Genomic DNA, 18,331 nt, shown 5'->3' on the forward strand with positions numbered 1-18,331 from the left:
AGGGAAGGGAAGGGAAGGGAAGGGGAGAAGGGAAGGGAAGGGAAGGGGCTTACACAGCTTCCCCTCTTAGGGTTAGGGAAGCCTGGATGCGCGTTAGGGCGGTACGGGCTTACAGCTAAAGAGAGTGACTCAGCTCCCTTGTTTCTAACTACTAATCCTCCTGCCTCAGCCCCCTAAGTGCTGGAATGACAGGCCTGAACCACCAAGCCCAGATTATTTCAACTCTTGTCCCTGAAAGCTATTCCAGGAGGCAGGAGTCCGAGCTCCCTTCGCAGCGACTGGAACACAGCTCGCGGCTGCCCTTTCTTTGGTTTCACTTGTGGGCATGCCTCAGAATGGAAATATCAGAGCCAGATGATGGGGAAGGATGGTAAACTGTAGGAAGTGACAGAGGTTGGGCTGAACTCGAATGCCCCGGGGTGTAGCCCTGATCCATACGAACATTTTAAGTTGCTTCGATTCTGATTACTGAGGCTTTATCACCTTGCTGTATTATGCAGTACTTCCCGGCCATCTAACCCAGCTCTCGGTTTGGGAAAACCTCGTCTATTTCTGTACCACCGGGAGCAATCATTTCCGCCTTCAGGTCAGCTCTGCAGGTCCCATTACCAACCCTGGCAGGGAGTGAGAGGAGTTTAAGGAGTTTCCTCCACCCTTTTGGTCTTGTGCCACCTTGTGTGTTCCCACGGGTCCCGTTCCCTTCCCTGCACCTGAGCCTGACAGCAGCGACGTCCCTGTCCCCGCCTTTCTCCTTCTCGGACCAGGAACTGTCTGGTTTCTGCCTGTCCCCTGCACAGGGCGATGCCCCAAAGCTAAGTGCGCAACGCTACATCTCTTCCCGGAGTTTGTTCTCCATCATCCAGCAGTTCACTGAATGTGTGCAGATCAGGACTGTCAAGCGCTGTGCTGGGAAGGCCACAAGTACCGTTAACAGGCGCAGCTTCCAGGGAAAAGGACAGCAGTGCGGACGGCCTGAAAGCAGCCCACTGTCATAGCGCACACCCAGAAGAGCTGCCTGTAGAAGCGAGCTCAGGCATTGGGCAGCTGCTTGGAGGCAAGACTCAGATCTGATGGACTTTTGTTCTCAAGACAGAGGCCTTCAGAGAAAGGAAAGAACAGGGTGCACTTAGACTACATTTCAGGTCGTGGCTGCTGTGAACAATCTCTCTCTCTTTCTTTCTCCCCCTCCTTTATCTCCCCTCCTTACACTAGGGAATGAACACGGGGCCTTTGCACTGCTTTGCACTGAGTTACATCTCTATCCCTTTTAACATTTTACGAAAATTTTGAGATGCTATGTCACTAAGTCACTAAGTTGCATAAACTGAGATCACGGTTGTGATCCTCCTGCCTCAGCCTCCCACAGTCCTGGGATTACAGCTGTGTGCTGCCAGCCTTGGCTAGAGATATCCCTTTGAGATCCTAACTTTAATTCCTCTGGATATATACCCAGCCATGGGGCTGTTAAATCAGATGATAGTTTTATGTTTAATTTTTGGAGGAATCACCATATATCCCCACCAATCTGTGCAAGGGTTCCCTTTTCTCCACATTTTTGCCAACACTTGTTATCTTTGAACTTTTTTACATTCAGTACTAGGGCTGATCTTTAACTCTTCCATCTACATGAAGGTGGGTGGGGTATGGTTTAAGACAAGGGTCCAACTCAGTCCTTTTGCACATGGGTGCCCACTTTCCCTGGCACCTTTGTTGAAGGACTGTCCTTTCTCCATGTGCCTTCTGGACACCCTGGCCAAAGATCATCTGACCACACACAAAGAATGGATTTATTTCTGGGCATTCTGTTTTCTTCCATGAGCCTGTATATTTATATGCTGGTACCACACACTTTTGATGACTGTGGCTTTGTAATATATTTTTAAATCACTGGGTGTGATGCCCCTGAATGTCCATCAATAAGGACAATATAGTATTTATAGACATTGGACTATTACTCTGCCTTGAAAAAGAAAGAAATCTTGCCATTTTGATCACATGGGCGAGATTAAATGGCACTATGCTTGGGGAGAGAAGACAGGCAGAGAGGATCAAAAGCACGGGGGTTTCAGAGTCTGAGGGATCTGCAGGAGTTGCGCTCAGACCTATAGAAGCAGGAGAACCACGGTTCCCAGGGCTGGGGGAGGGTGAGAGGCAGGGCAGCACTGGCCGAAGAGTACCAAGCTCCACTCCTGCAAGGTGAGTCCAGCTCTGTGGTGCTGACAGCACCGGGTCACAGACTGAATACCTGCTCAAGAGGGCAGACTTGTGTGTTTTTATCACTCAGAAATAAAGCAGATAAAGGCAGAAGCAGTGTTTGGGAGCGATGGGTCTGTCTCCAGTACTGCTCCCTGACACAGCGTGGCACTGACTCCGGCCACGGTTTTGAGGGTGTGACTTCTACAGTTGCGCACGTTAATATGTACGGTGTTCTGCAGGTCCATCACATAAAGATGCTGTATTTCACAGGAGTCATAAGTGGGCACTGCCAATACTAGAGAAAGGAAGACAGAGCCTAACCCTAAGTGCGAATTAGTCTATCCGGCTGTAAGCTGTGTGGCTTTATTTTTTAGGGGTTCCCAGTTTCTGCTACAATACGTGGCAACTGCAGGATGTGCTGAAATAATCGAATCCATCAGAATCACCTCAAAGTGCGGCCACAGCCCACCCAGGCCCACGGCCGAGGCTACCTGGTGGCAAGGAGCGGGTAGGAGTGCGCGGGGCTGAGCCAGGCCTCCTTCCGCCGCGGCATGCTGTCGTAGAGTAACAGGTCTTTCTCCGTCAGGACAACCAGCGCCGGCTTCCACTGCTTCCCGCTGTCCCCGGGCACCTGCGACAGAAGGCAGACGCTGTCAAACAGCAGCTGGGGAACAAGCGGCTGAGAGAGACGCGGCGCCCCCCACCCCGGGGCCCAATGGCACGGGCGTCCTTTGATGCAGGCTGCATGCTCAGGGACGAGTGGAGCCCCAGGATTCCTGACTCTCGGAAATCTCTGTGCGCGCCAGGGTCCTGATCTCTACCTGGACCGCCGTTTCTGCCAAGAACAGCCAGCTGCCGCGCCTCTGCCGTGGCCTCTCACCGGCCCCTCAGCACTGACTCTTCACTCACCTCACCCAGGAGGCAGAGGTGCGGGCGCAGCGCTCCCAGCTTATTCTGCGGTCAGTGTCTTCGTGTTTATCACGGAAGTCAGTGAAATCATATTCCTAGGCCCTGCAAATACGCTCTGGAGGCAAACGTCCACTGTCACATGTATGAGACGTGGCGGTCTCCTCTGGTCTTCTGCTGCTAATAGGCACCGTCCAAACAATCCTCTTGTTCTGTTCCCGTTCAGACCCACCCAGTGCAGGAAGCTCCTACCTTGAGGGCCAAACGACCTAGTGGGGATGAGCATCGGTGGGGAGGCTGGACCAGCTATGCCTCAACATCCCCTCCAGTCCCAAGAATCTGTTTGCTCAGGAGCAGTCCCTGCACCCCGTGTTACTCCTCCCCACTCCGTAAGCGCCGCTCCATCCATGAAAACGCACTCCTCCAGTCTGAGCTCTGGGCGCCCTTTTGCGCCTTTCCATGTGCAGAGCTGCCCTTTATTATTCAGCTTTGGCTTGGTCTGGAAAAAGACAGTGCTGTCCCCTTGCTACTCAGAGCTCAGACTGTGCAGCATCAGCGTCACCCGGGAGACGGCTGGACATGCAGAGTCCCAAGCCCCGCCAGACAAGGATCAGTCTGCATCTTAACAGCACCTTCAGGTAATTCTGGTGCTCATTGAAGACGAAGAAGCACTGCCCTGGGTGAAGTGCAGCTCGTCTCTGGTGCTGGAAACTAACCTAGGGGAGCCTGCTCATGACAAGCCACAGCGCAACTCCACTCAAGATGGAAGTAAACGAGACGGTGAGCTGAGCCCAGAATGCAGCCAGCTTCTTTGCTTCTGTTCTTATCGTTATCGTACGTACGCGCCAGGGTGAAATCTGCATTTCAGTGGGAGCCTGTGCCTGTGGCCCTCGCTTTACTGTGGCACCACATTAGGAGCTCGAGATGCAGCGGACACACAGGGCACGGTGCACGGCTGACATTTGTAAGTTTCGGGTCCAGCTGCTGAGCCCGAGAACCTTCCCACTTATGGCCTGTGCGACTCTGGACACGCCATTTTTCTCTGTGCTTCCGGGTCCTCCGTGAGGAAGGTAACACTGTACACAACAGAGGTTAAGAGTGCTGGCCTCAGCTAGGTGTGGTGCTGCATGCCTGTAGTCCCAGCACTCAGGAGGCTGAGGCAGCAGGATCTCTGTGAGTTTGAGGCCAGGCCAATCTACATGGTGAGTTCAAGGCCAAGGAGAACTACAGAGTGAGACTCTGTCTCAAAAGGCTAAAAACAAACAAACAAACGGATAGAAAAGAATGCTGGCCCTGGCAGTGGGGTCTGGCGGAAGTCAGTGGAGCCATTGTATCTGGTTTCTATATCTGCCAAATGGGAAACGGTAATGTCTTCTACTGCAGAAGGCTGCAGTGTAGATCAAGTGAGTTAACATCTGTGGGCACCTCAGAAGCCGCTGCTCAGTCACGGGTGCCCACGGTGCCCAGCGGGGCCTGAGTGTGACCCTGCATGCCGTGTGCACCACGCCAAGGCCCTGTGGTAAGGCCGCAGACTCACCACACTTCTACGCACATCAGGGTTTCTGTGGGGAATGGCAACGCCGTGACAGCGAATGTCTTTCTTTGGGAAGGGTTATAAAACGAGCCAGAAATATTTTTGCCACTGACAATTTCAAAATCTTCTTTTCCTTTCTAAAATTCTCCCTGGAAGAACTCACTGCACAACAACCACCTTTACTTTTAGCTCCCCTCTTCCAGAAATCCCAAACAAAAACTACCGTTCTAAAGAAGAATATCCACCCTCCCCTGGCTGGCTATTTATACTATCATGTGAGTGACTGCTGGAATTATGCCCTCCCTTTTGCATTTTGTGTCTACTTCAGAATCTGGCTTTAGCTTATTGCTTTTGTAAGAAGACTTTTTTCTTTCAACAGAGTAAGAGCATCTTCAGGAGACAAAAATGGATTTTCCAAAAGGAACATAGCAGAAGGAACCTTACACGGTGAATAAGCTACAGTCTTGAGGCATAAAGTGTTGGGATGGGGGATTTGAAATAAATGTTTCCAGCTTCTACATTAAACTTAGCAAATTACTTTTCCAACTCATTAAATAGGACTGGAGAAACGGCCAGTGACCCTCCCGAAGGGAGTGTCTTACTTAGTCAGGTCTGACCCATCAACTTTGACCGGAAGCAGTCCTTGCAACATGAGCATGATACAGCGTCGCTCTTCGGAAACAATACCCAGTCTGCAAACCGGAGCTCAGCAGCAGACACCAGCAGCCCACTGCCGACCTCTCTGCTGGAGGGATCAGAACTCCCCCATATCAAGCACTAGAGAAAGGTTTGAATAATTCCAGAGCCCTGAACACTCTGTGGCTCATTAAGGAGCCTTTTGTGGACACATGAGAACCTGCCCTGGGAATCCGCAGAGGGGCTCTTCTGCGCCTCTCCATGTGCAGAGCCACCCTTTGTTATCTGCACAGGCTGGGGGGCGGGCGCAGGCCCCCATGAGACCCACTGACTGCAAGGAAAAGCACATCCGGTGAAGAGCAGGTTTGAAAGCCATCCCTGCCCTATGAAGCCTCACACTGACACCCCGAAGCAGCGTCAAGTACCTGTGCCACTGGTTCAGGGACAGCTTCCGTGAGAAAGACAGCTCCCCAGCACCCCGAGGTGTTCCAGTGTGCAAGCCACCACTGTAGGATCTGTCTGCATTGTATTACGATGTGGTCACAGGATCAGGTGTCAGGACTTCTGTTTTCACCCCAGTCTCCCCTAGGGGATATTATGGTCCATGTTTCAAGAACAGATCACGTGTCTAATGGAGACAGCAAAGGCAGGAAATGCAGAGACACTGAGTTCGGGAACTGTCCCACAGAGCCGGGGGAGCGAGGCATGGCGCCCCACTCCCTCCCGCAGAGCATAAGACGAAGGCACAGGGTGGAGTTGTGGGGAACGGTTGCTGGAGTCCTCCATCCCAGACAGGTCCCATATGTCACCCCGCTCGAGGCTTCCGTGTTCTCTAAATCCAGTGGATCCTTGCCCAGATTACATCACGGGTTACTGAACATGACATAGAACCACTGACGGCAGTCCCTGTCCTGAACACCTTGGCCTCTGACCTCGGCTGCCAGCGCCCTCGGAGCACAGTCTGAACACGACTCACCCTGGCTCCCCTGAGGGACCCAGAGACACAGATGTGCCCCGGGAGACTGTGCCTCCCAGCCCTTCCACGCCCTCTTGGTTGTTGTTCCAAAGAGGAGGCCGACAACACGGACCCTGAGGTCGGGTGGTCAGGGTGGAGTGAGTCAGGACACACAGAGGACTCAGGAAGCACCTCACATGGGCAAGCAAGCCGGAAAGAGCAGCTGCACTTACCATCACATAAGGCAAGGACTGTGAGTACCAAAATAAAGATGTGAGGTGGGCTCTGGAAAGAATGATGTGCCTTTGTGGGGTCTACATTTCCACCTCTGCCAAAGGATGGAGCAGGACTAAATTATGGCTAAAATAGTCTCCAACTCCAAAATCCAATCTTTTTGTTTTATTTTGGTTTTCTGGGTTTTTTGAGACAGCGTCTCTCTATGTAGTCCAGGTTGGCCTTGAACTCACTATATAGCCCAGACTGGTCTCAAACTCATGGCAAGCCTCCTGCCTCAGCTTACCAAGTGCTGGGATTACAGGTGTGCACCACCATGCCCAGCAGCTCACTATCTTTAAAGCCAGAGCTCACTGTTTCCAAAATCCAGCTTTGCCACTGCTCAGCCGAGGGGTGTGAACAGGCCACCAAGTGCTAGAAACAGTGGTTCTCTGTCCTGTAAGATGCCCACGATGGCCAGCAATGTGTCCTTCACCAGGAGAAGTTAAGGTAGGGTGGGTAAAGCACTTCCCAAACAGGAAGCCCTGGAAATGCTGAGCTGCCCCAGTGCCCCATCTTCCATCCGGACTATGTGAGCCATGCTACTCAGGGAGGAAGACGAGGAAGCCAATACAGGGAGAACGTCCAGGAAGGGAGGGCGACCACTGCTTCTGTGCTGGACATCGCGACAACTTTTCAATTTGTTTCATCTCAGGTTGCCGTGTACTAGAACAAGGGACAAGATACCGCTGTCATAATGATTAGCGCCGATCAACAAACACTAGATATCCCTGCAGCAACTCTCAGGAAAGCAGATTAAGGGCACCTCCATCTCACCAAAAGCAGAAGAGGAATAAGGGCTTTGAAAGGCAGCAGAGAGAGACAGAGACGGATGGAGAGAGACACAGAAAGACAAGACCATTCCAATTTCCAACTCTCACAGGGTAACCCCACCTGTAATCCCAGCACTTGGGAGGCTGAGGGAAGAGGATTGCCACAAGTTCAAGGCCAGCCTGGGCTACATAGTGAGGCTCTGTCTCAAAAAAAAAGAAAAAAAATTTCAAGCTTTCTTTTAGTTTGCAGCAAATAATTCCCCAAATCCACAAAATAGGAGCCTCAAAGGAGAACAGAAAGAAGAGATGGGAAAACAAAGACAAAACAGGGAAGAGAAGACAAAGGGGGAAAGAGAAGGAATCTGGACAAAGCAGGCTCAGGAAGTGTGTTGTGGGAGATTCAGCTCCTTGGGACTAACTCTTCTTCTCCCACATTGTTTCCAGGTTGTCTGGCGCGGGGATCATCCAGGCAGCTCAAGCATGGTGTAAAGAGCGCTACATGGTCCACCGTGCTGGACAGCTCCTAAGACAGTTTTATAGAGCGTTAGGAAAGGTCGGGTGAAAAATGCAGGAGAAAACTCCTGGCCGACTGGGGGACCCGAAAGGGGGCATAATTTTTCTACCATTTTTCTATGCCAACTCTCCCAGCACACAGCAGCTTCAGCCCGGGACAGTTTCCACCTTGCCCTCTGCAAGCTTGTGAAACTGGCTCTCCAGGAAGGCCCCCCAACCCGGTGCACATCTGCGAGCCAATTGGAGGGAGCGTGGCGAGGCCTGGGTGTCTGAGCTACAGAGACTCGGCCTAAGGTGTGTGCAGGACCATGCTCCCACTGGAGGCTGGGGCAAGTTCCTGTGTGCAGCTTCTGGCGGCCAGCAGCACGATCAGCCTGCCATGGTTTCTAGCTCTTTCACTTCACCCTCGCGTGCACTTCTTCTGTGTGTCTCTATACACCCTTCTCACAAGGACACCGGTTGCTGGGTGGAGGGTCTGCCCTAGTCCATGATGAACTTGACTAATTATATCTGCAAAATCTTACTTTCTGGGGTCCTTACCTCTTGGCATTCTGAGCTCTCAGGGGGACCCAAGGTTTTGGGAGGGTGCTAGTCACCCTCCCACAATGACCAAGAAAGGAACGCATGATTCAGCTATAAGAGCATTCAACTTGCTGTGGCTTATAATAGCATGGAACTGGAAATACACTAACATGCATGACAGCAGATGAAGGGTGGAATACACTTATTCATGTAGAAGAGCAGGATACGTTTAAGAACAGCAAAACATACATTCTTGTCAAGCACATATATGACCTTTACCAAGAAAGACCGTCTTCCAGACCTTAAAAAAGTTTCAACAAGCATAAATGTTATTCAAGTTAAACAATGTATGCTCTTGAACCAAATTAAAATTTTGGCTCAATAACAAAAACGTCTAGGAAAAATCCCCAATATTTGGAAAAAATAAGAGCTTTCTAAGTAATCAATGGGTCAATTCAAAAAAATCAAAACGAAAGTAGAAAGTACTTAGAACTGAATGTAAATAAGAACAGCACAATCAAACTGGAGACAGAAAAGAAGACTTCAGACAGTGACCTCAAGTTTTATCTTTAGAAATAGGAAAGCAAATTAAACCAAAATAAGCAGATGAGAGGACATAATGAAGTTCAGTATTGAAATCAATAAAATGAAAACAGAAAAGTAACAGAAAATTTAATGAAGCCAATATCTGTTTAGTTGAGATCAATAAAGTCAGTAAACTGCACTAGGCTGACCAAAAATGAGAAAAGACAAATCACAGTGTGACACATGGGACTGGAGCCATTAACGCACAGTCTGAAAATATTTAATATTAAGTGCAATGTTAACTGTAGGTGACGGGTAGCCGCAAAAGTTCTATGCCAATAAGCTTAATGTAGATGAATTCGACAAGTTCCCTGAAAGACACAAATTACCGGGCTCACTCAAGAAGAAATATTGGAGCAGCACTATCTCTATCAAAGATTCTATAGTTGTAGTTCGAATTATTCCCACAAAAAGTACCCAAGGGCCAGATGACTTCATGGAAGAATTCTACCAAACATTTAAGGATGAAATAGTACTAAATCTAGATAAATCTTTCAAGAAAATCAGAATCTAGGGAATATTTTTAAGTGATTTCAAAGGTGAGCCTTACCCTGAAATCAAAGTAAGACAAATCCAAGCGTATAAAGCTACAAACTAATACTCTTCATGAACACAGATTTTAAAATTCTAAACAAAATTTGAGCAAATTGAGCTCAAAATTATATCAAAAAGACAATACGTTATAAATAAGTAGGGATTACTGTAAAAAGAATGGGTTTGTTTAACATTGAAAAATCAGTAAAATTTACCATATTAAAGTAAAACAAAGTATGACGACAATCCCTGATTTTAAAACTTTTGGCAAATAAGCACAGAATGAAACTTCCTCAACCTGATAAAGGGCATCTATGGAATCCCTGCTGCTGACATGTGTGGAGGACGCCATGGCGCCCTCCCGCGGCCCCAAGTGTGCTGTGCGTGCGCAGTGCAGGCTGTACGGCAGCGACTTCCTAAGTCAGACTTCAGTTTAATTAACGGTCTGGCCGAGGCTGTGTACGTGTCTTCAGGACAGGAGACAGGCGATGACGTTTCCACGAGGCCTGCACGGCTCCGGAGGAAAGTTCCTTCCCAGAATCCACTACAAAGCTGGCTGCTCCGCCCCCTTCGCAAGAGTGCTTGGTTCCCGCCACAAGCCTTGCCCGCCTAGCCGCTTGTGTAGCGGGTCCGGCCGCCATTCTCCCCCGTGCGAGAGCGATCAATAAACACCAAGGTTCTGCTGCCTCGTGGCCTTTTGTCCCCGGGAACAACTGGTGGCCCCAGATCCCTGCTGCACCGCTACTTCGTCTCATGCCCTCTCTTCTCGCCTTGCGCCGTCACAGGAGGCGGGAGACTGGAGCCCACTGCAGGGGCCCCTAATAATGGTGTTTCCTGATAAAAGACTAAATACCCTATGAAATGAGAAGCAAGGCAAAGATCACCACTCTTTCCATTTCAGTTCAGTGTGTTATGAGAAGAGCGAGCCTGTGCCATCAGAAAAATGGTAAAGTCAGGTGTGATGGCTCATGCTTGCAATGCCAGCACTCTGGGAGGCTGGGTCGGGAGGATTGCAAGTTTGAGGGCAGCCAAACAATTTAACAACTTAGTGAGGCCCTGTCTGAGAATAGATAAAGAGAGCTGGGGATGTAGCTTTGTGTGAAGGCCCTGGGTTAAATCTCAGTAGTGGAGAAAGAAAAAAGAAAAAAGAGAAAGAAAGAAAGAAAGAAAGAAAGAAAGAAAGAAAGAAAGAAAGAAAGAAAGAAAAGAAAGAAAGAAAGAAAGAAAGAAAGAAGAAGGAAATAGATCAGTGGAACAAAGTAGAACAGAATAGAATAGATTCACATAACAAGTAAACAAATTGGAACAAAGGGCTGTCTGGGTCATTCAGTGCAGAGAGGGTAGTTACTTGCTGGTTGAAAATACTCGATATACATATAACAAAGCTTCAACTTCAATTTACATCTTTCACTATATAAAAAAATAAACTCCAAATGGATCATAATCCAAGCCATAAAACATAAAACCGTAAGTCAGAGGAAAACAAGAGAGAATCTTTGTGACTTTGAGTTTGGCAAAAGCATGATTCAAAAATGAAAAAAAGAAACTGGTAAAACAGACTTCATCAAAATTAAACACTTCTGTTTTTTGAAAGTTATTATGGGAAGAGATAAACTGCAGAAAGAAAAATATGTGCCTTACACAGGACTTGAATCAGAAGACAAAGACACTCTCAAAACTCAATAGTAAGAAAGTAGCGCAATGGAAATGGGTAAGAAGTCTAAGCAGAGTTCACCCAGAAAGGGGCACGGAGATGTCAAGAAAGCACACGCAAAGCTGGGCGACATCTTTAGTCATCAGGCTGAGCTCTCGCCACAGGGGTTTCCCTCCTGCCCGAGTACCAGGCTGTCCCTTCCCACGCCCGCTCGGACCTGGAGCAGCCGAAATTCACAAATGTCATGGACAGTGTGTGAGTGAGTAATGACAACAACCATCTCGGAAACAGTGTAGTAGCCTCTTACAGATACAGGCACCTACCTTTGATCCAGTCCCTTCTCTCATGCATACAACCCCAAGGAAATAAAACCATACGTCCACACAGCACCCAGGAGTAATCTCAGGAGCTCCTTATGCAGGTAACTAGGCAAACCCGAATGGTGATGGCGTGAACAAACTGCATGTATCCACACGATGGGCAGAAATACCTAGGGAGAGGAAAAGGAGCTGCGTGTGCTGGCCTGTCATCCCAGCACTTGAGAGGCTGAGGCAGGAGGATGGAAAACTAGAGGCCAGTCAGGGTAATTTAGTGAGGGATCTTATCTCAAAATGAAATGGGCCGGGGCGCCTAGGAGCATACAGCAGAGGTGGGGTGCTGCCTAGCATTCACGAGGCCAAGGTTCAGTCCCCAGCACCACAAAACAAAACAACAAAAAACAAAGCAGAAAGCCTAAAAACAAAAAATCCCAAAAAGAAACTAAACAAAAAACACAACAAGAAAAGCCCCAGAGGAATGGGCTACCGGTGCATGCAGCAGTATGAAGGCATCTTATAACTGCAGAGCGAGAGAAGACAGAACAAAAACATACACGCAGTATAATTGCATTTACATAAAGCTCTAGAAAATGGGAAAAATCCACAACGCGGTGGCTGTGCAGAGAGCAGCCAGATGCGATTGCTTGGAAAAAGTAACTTCCAAAGCAGCAGTCCATCACGAAAAGCTTTTATTTTATACTGAGAAATTACCTCAGAAGGACGGGCTCTGGGGTAATTTTTGTTTTATTATTTTGCTAACAACTACAATAGAAATGTTTTAAAGAAACAGAACTCCTCCTGAGAGCAGTTAGGGGGAAGATGAAGGGATAACAGGGGCTTGGTGTCCCTGATCAAATGAGAAATGTCACCAGGCCATCCGAGTCCTGGGGCTCTAGAGTGTCCTGTGCTCAGACTTTGGGGCTGGGGCAGGGCAGGAAACGAATCACAGGGCAGCGGCCAGAACCCACTCGCGTTCAGTTTCCCAGCTCCTTTACTCCGTGTGAACTTGTGCAGACCCGGAGCGGAGTTTTGGCAAGGTCTCGTGTATAAGGAGCACGGAGAACGTCAAATGGCGATGTCCTCCAACAGGGCCCTTCGCTGGCTCCGTTAAAAGCAAGGTGGTGTCTTCTGGGACTGGAGATTCCTACTGAAGGTGCTTGGGCGGAGCCCACACAGCCGCTGGGAGGCCAGCAGCCCACTTCGGAAGCTCCTGTTACACACAGCATGCTGGGCGAGCCTGCCCCGAGCCTGGCCTTTACCTTAGGCTCCTGTTTCCTCACCAGCGAGGAGTAGCAGGCCAACGTGGCAGCATTTAAACACATGTTAGTAAGTGGCTTCCTGCTTTGAAAAGGATGTTAGAGTTACTCCCTTTCTGCCTTACTGTGAGTGCAGGACAAAAACTAACCAAGTTGGAAAAGAAACGTGAACAACTAGATGCATTTGCCTGAAGTTGTGCTTCATTAAGTTTAAGTTAAGACAAGCACGGTGGCACACACCTATCATCTCAGCACTGGGGAGGCTGAGGCAGGAGGATTGCCCATGAGTTCAAAGCCAGCCTGGACTACATAATGAGACCCTGTCTCAAAAAGAAAAAAAGTGTTTAGGGTAAATTAAGGTTGATGGCCCACTCTATGCCCTTTGCTGCCTTTTGCAAAGTGGAAATTGTGGTCAGGGGGAAGCACTTACTACTGGGAGGAGAGGTGTCCCACCTTTGTCCTTTCGTCCACCCTGCTCTAACTTCCCCTCCAAGGAACAAGGTGCTAATAACCCAGTTGTTCAGCTTTAGGATGCATCGTGGCACCAGGCAAATGCCCTAGCACTGAGCTGCACCCCAGCCCCACTGCTCTTCGGGCTGTGTCCTTCAAGTCCCTACACCTGCAGGGTGAGGACCTGTACAGCAGGCTGGTTCTGGGGCTGCCACGCCAGCACTTGCTTTTGGTACCCTAGTGTCCACACACAGACCACCGATGCCAGTTCCTCATCATCTTGCATTTCTAGAAGATTGGCATTGGTGCCAACTGACCTTGCCCCAGAATTAACAAATGCATCTTCCTGTTTCCCATTCGTACTCTATTCTCTTTGGGTAGAGGTTGGAAACACCACCAAGGAAAAGGGTGAGAGTCCTCCGACTCCCTAAGCCCTACTCTGAGCCCCACCGCGGCATTCTGAGACATCTGGCCATGAAGCTGGACCCGAGTCTTGACCCTGCTGCATGTCTGTGCTGCCCTGCACTTTGACACTGTGCTGGGAAGTCTCCCACCTCCATTTGCTCTCACTGCTGGAGGCTGTTCTCGCCCCCGCCTCCCTCTGAGAAGCCCTGGTGGCCAAATCCCTGGCAGAGAAGCCCATCTCAGCTGCCATCCCATCCATGGCTGGATATGTATTCGTCACCCCCCCCATGCATTGGGTCAGCTGGAGACCTCCTGGGTTTCCCACAGACCTGTCCACTTCCTGTGGACGGCTTTACACACCAGCTGTTTGAAATGAAGACCTGTGCTTTGGATAAAAATGAGTTCCTTCGAGTGCTTAATGATGCTTAGTTCTTTCAGACCTGGAAGCACCCCGTTTTAATCATGTTTACTTATTTGCTCAGCCCGTTCTTTTCCAAGGAAAGTCCAAAAGTAAATTTCAAGTCCCTGTCCTGCCTGGGTTACACAATATCATAGTGAAGAGGGGTCAGAACTATTTGCACTTTGTGAAACCTCTGGGTCTCTTAAAAACAGTAATAAGTTAGATGGGGCAGCTGGGAGAAAACAGTTTAAAGAGAACTTGACATACCAGAATGAGTCACTTCAACCTACAGGACAGGAAAGGAATTCTGTTATCCAGGCAGGATAAGGCTGAGGAAGTAAACACAGAAGAGTCCCTGCTCTATGAGGGGCACTGTGGTAGTTAAACTGTGTCCCCCTCAAAGTCGTATGTTGAAGAAGTCCTAACCCCCCTCCTCAGGACGTGACCTTGTTTGGAAATAGGGTCACTGCAGATGCAATTCCTTAAGCTCAGACGAGCTCATAGCTGCAAGGGCTGGACTCCTAAATCCAGCACAACCATGTGCCTGTAAAGGTGAAAGGTGGGCACAGACATACACACAGGACAGGGGCTTATGGATGCCAGGGCTGGAACTTTGGGGTGCATCTATAAGCCAAGGATGCCAGAGATAGCCAGCAACACAAGCTAGGAACCTACTCTCCAGCCAGCCTCCATAGGAACCAGCCCTGTCAACCTTGAGCTTGGACATCTGGCCTTCAAAGCTGCAGGACAATGAGTTTCATAATCACTGTTCAAGCCCCTAGTCTGTACCATGTGACAGCAGCCTTGTAAGCTAGTACAAGCACCGCACTATCACCCCTCTTCATTCTTTCAGCTACCCTTCAAGGTGTTTATTACCCACCCCCACCTTTTTTTGAAATAAGGTCTCACTAGGTAGCTCAGGCTGGTCTTGAACTCATGGTGACCTGCCTGCCTCAGCCTCTCCAGTCCTAGTGGCTGGGGTTCTGGGGTCTCCTTCTAGAGATGTTCTCTAGGTTCTTTCTGCCCTGCACAAAGAGTTGGTCAAGAAAAGCACAAAAATAGCAACATTTAGCATTAAAGGTAGGAAAAGAAACAGTGAGTGGAGGCCAATTAAAAGCAGGAAAAGAAGTGCACCCAGAGGTGAGATGAACCACTGTAGAAGAGAGCACAGTGGCCAGGAGAACAGCAGCCACCATCTTTGTATGCCCCACCCCGTGAACTGACGTCATGTCTAGGCCATCCAATCCAAAACCTGCTTGAGTTCTCTCGAGAAGAGCTGAAGACAGCACTCTGGTCCCAGGTGCAGGGCTTTGGGAACTGTCTTGCTGTGTTTATGTCCTGGATCTCTGTGATCCACAGGTCCTGCCCACTTCCCCAGCCGCTTTGCCATGCCCCAGTCTTCTACCCCACTGAGATCACAGGTGTGCACACCGGCTTTTTATTATCCCTGTTGCAGAAGAAGAAACTGTGGTTCATAAAGTTTGAGAAGCGGTCACGGTTAGATGATCAGAGTTAGGAAGCCAAGTATGTGCCCTCTGGGGGTCAAAGCCTGCGCTGTTTCCAGAGAACAAAACTGCCTTCTACCAGAGGAAGGAGGGAACGATGTGGGAAAACTAAGAAAGGAACTCAGCTGTGCCATCTCTTTCGGGCTGGAACGCACTGCTCCTCCTGGAGTCCTTCCGTTCTGTCACCTCCTGCCGCGTGGGCTTTCACTCAGGGCAAACTTAACAGCCTGCTCTAAGTTCCTGAATTCCCTTCTGAGTCATCACAGCTCTATTCCCCAAGCCTCACATCTGATGAAAGTAATTCAAGACGGAGGTGTGAATGACTCATGGCCCTTCATACACAATTCCTCGGAGGAGTCTCCATTTGTAACAAGCAGCTGGGACAAAATTAGTCTCCTCTATTTACTCTTCTGTAACTCAAGGGCTCCTAAGGAAACGGGGTTTGTTTTCTAAAGGGGGTGGAGCCTTCTGCTGTACATCAAATTGACCCATGTGCCTTTGTCATTTCAGCAAACTTTTTTCTCACTGGTGGTGCTTACCCCACACAAAAGTTTGCAAATTTCAAGACAGTGAAGTTCAGCTTAATGTGTGCAGGTTTAAATCCAACAAGGATCATGTGCTTAGCAACACATGAAAGATGAGTGAAGTAGTCTCTCCACCAGCATTTGGGTGTCTGTCACTACTAAGATTGTCTCAATATCTGTGCATCTAGGACATGTAAGTGGTCGTCGACCCTTCCAGCTCATGGCTCAGAAAACACTGAATACAAAACCCGTGACACCAGCAATTCACTGTGGCTTTATTAATCACAGAATTCCAGACAAAGTCACAAATTTGTATTGTAAACAACAGTTTAGCTAGCTAGTTTATGAACAGGCAGCTCGTCAGGGGAAGGGCCTGAGATGGCATTGGGTGATCCGCCACACTGACAAGAATTAAAATAAGAACACACAATGAACTAGGATTTCAGACCAAGAATGAACTTCCTCAGGCAACAAGGAATGCAGGCTCCTCTTTTCTAAAGGTAACTGCAGCCTCTCTCTACTCAGCTCCTGAATTTTGAGGATCTTAAAATGCAAAATAATGGATTTTTTTCTTTAAAATCCTGGTTTCCTTTAAACCCCGTATGCTGAGAAACTAGGCTGAAGAGCCTGGGTTCCAACTGGTTATTTTAAATCCACAGAGCCGCCGCCGGTTGCAGGCGGCCACTAAACAACTGAGCAATCCCCCTCCTCCACTTATCCATAAGACTCCTTGTCTGAGGGCCACGTGGCAACCCCCATGGGACTGCACCTGGGAATTCCCAAGCTCTTTTTCTTCTCCCTACTTGCAAGACACACCCTCCCAACCTCCTTTTGTTCATGATTTCATTCGCTGACTTACGAGACAATGAGCTCGAGTTTACACAGTTTGTATGGAATTAACTTTAGAATTTACTACAGAATTAACACGAACATATGACTTTAGAAAACAGACACCAGGGCCAGGGATGTAGCTCAGTGGCACAAGCGCCTGCCTAGCAAGGGCGAGGTCATGAGTTTGATTCCTGGTACCACAAAAAAAAAAAAAAAAAAGAAAGAAAGAAAGAAAGAAAACAGATACCAGAATAAAAGCAACCTACATCCCACGACTAGAGTTTTTAGACTTAGCCTGTTAGGAGTGATTATAGCCACAACACTGCCAGACCTTCCAATGTTTCAAGGCAAGCCAGAAATACAGATTTTTCTTATGTGAAATTCCCCTATTTTAGAAAGTTCGTATATGAGCTTCCTCTTGGTCCTGAAGGAATTGCCACAAACAGTGGTGTTTCAGATCTTAAGTTCTGGAGGTTACAAGTCCTAAAGTCTAGAGGTGGGCAGGGCTGGTCTGTTCTGGAAGCTCGAGGGGAGAGTTGCTTCCTGTTTTGCAGCTTCCGGGATCTCTTGGGCCCCTGGCCCTGCACCACGTTGTCACCTGTCTCCCTTTTACTGTCAGAATATTCTCTTGTACAGACTCTGCCCCTTTCTCCTTCCCCTTACAGGAACACCTGAGATGACATCTGGTCCACCTGGATAATCCAGGAACGTGTCCTCATCTGAAAGCCCTAAATTTAATCACATTTACAGAGTCTGTTTCTCCACATAAGGTAATACAGATTCTGAGGGTTAGGATGGGGCCAGCTTTGGGAGGAAAGTTATTCTGCCTACCTCAGGTGGCATCTAATTCAAGTCAGAAAAATAACACATGGAGTGAAATGACAGGAAATGTCTGAGGTTTGTTTTAAAACATTTTCCCTCCAGCTGGGCATAGTGGCATATGTCTATGATCCAGCCACTCGAGAGGTTGGTGGAGGAGGATCACAAATTCAAGTCCAATGTGGGCAAAACTCTATCTCAAAATAAAGAATAAAAAGGGCTGGGGATGTAGTTCAGTGTGAAGACCCTGGGCTCAGTCTCTGGTACCACAAAACACACACACTACACACACAAAGCTTTTACTAGGTTGGTTAACCGTAAATGTCAACTTGATTGGGGTAAGGGCTGCCCAGACAGCTGGTGAAATCTTGTTTCTGGAGATAAGCTTGGATCAGCAGATTGATAAAGAAGGTCCATCCTCATCAATGTGAGCCATCCTCTGACCTGTTGAGGGTCTGGGCAGAACAAAAAGTGGAGGAAGGGTGACACCCCTCCCTAAATTGAGGGGTCTTGCACATGGTGGCAGGGTTCATATCTATATGTCCTCAAGAGCCTCCTGTGCTCAGAGGTGGGACTTGCAGTAGGTGACTGGGTCAGGGGCTGACAACTGACTTGCTGTTAGGAGGTGGGGCCAGGTTGGAAGCGGGACCTGGCTGGAGGTGGGGAGTGGCTGGAAGAGAGTTACTGGGGGTGTGACCTGGAAGGGTTTATCTCCCTCCGCAGGTCCTCCCTTCTCTCACTGC

The 18,331-nt window shown here is 48.8% G+C and overlaps 1 protein-coding gene across 1 annotated transcript in view; it reads right to left on the reverse strand.

Moving 5' to 3' along the window:
- The window catches only part of Sntb1 (syntrophin, beta 1 (dystrophin-associated protein A1, 59kDa, basic component 1)), a gene marked incomplete at its 5' end in the record, with an annotated part of 222,122 nt that overhangs the window by 30,909 nt on the left and 172,882 nt on the right, over positions 1–18,331 (reverse strand). Inside the window, 1 exon segment of the mRNA XM_013512818.1 lies at positions 2,688–2,827. Within this exon segment, the coding sequence (XP_013368272.1) occupies positions 2,688–2,827 (140 nt within the window).

The sequence above is a fragment of the Chinchilla lanigera genome, unplaced genomic scaffold (genome assembly GCF_000276665.1).
Source record: "Chinchilla lanigera isolate Chin_1 unplaced genomic scaffold, ChiLan1.0 scaffold00016, whole genome shotgun sequence".
In the NCBI taxonomy this organism is placed as follows: domain Eukaryota; kingdom Metazoa; phylum Chordata; class Mammalia; order Rodentia; family Chinchillidae; genus Chinchilla; species Chinchilla lanigera.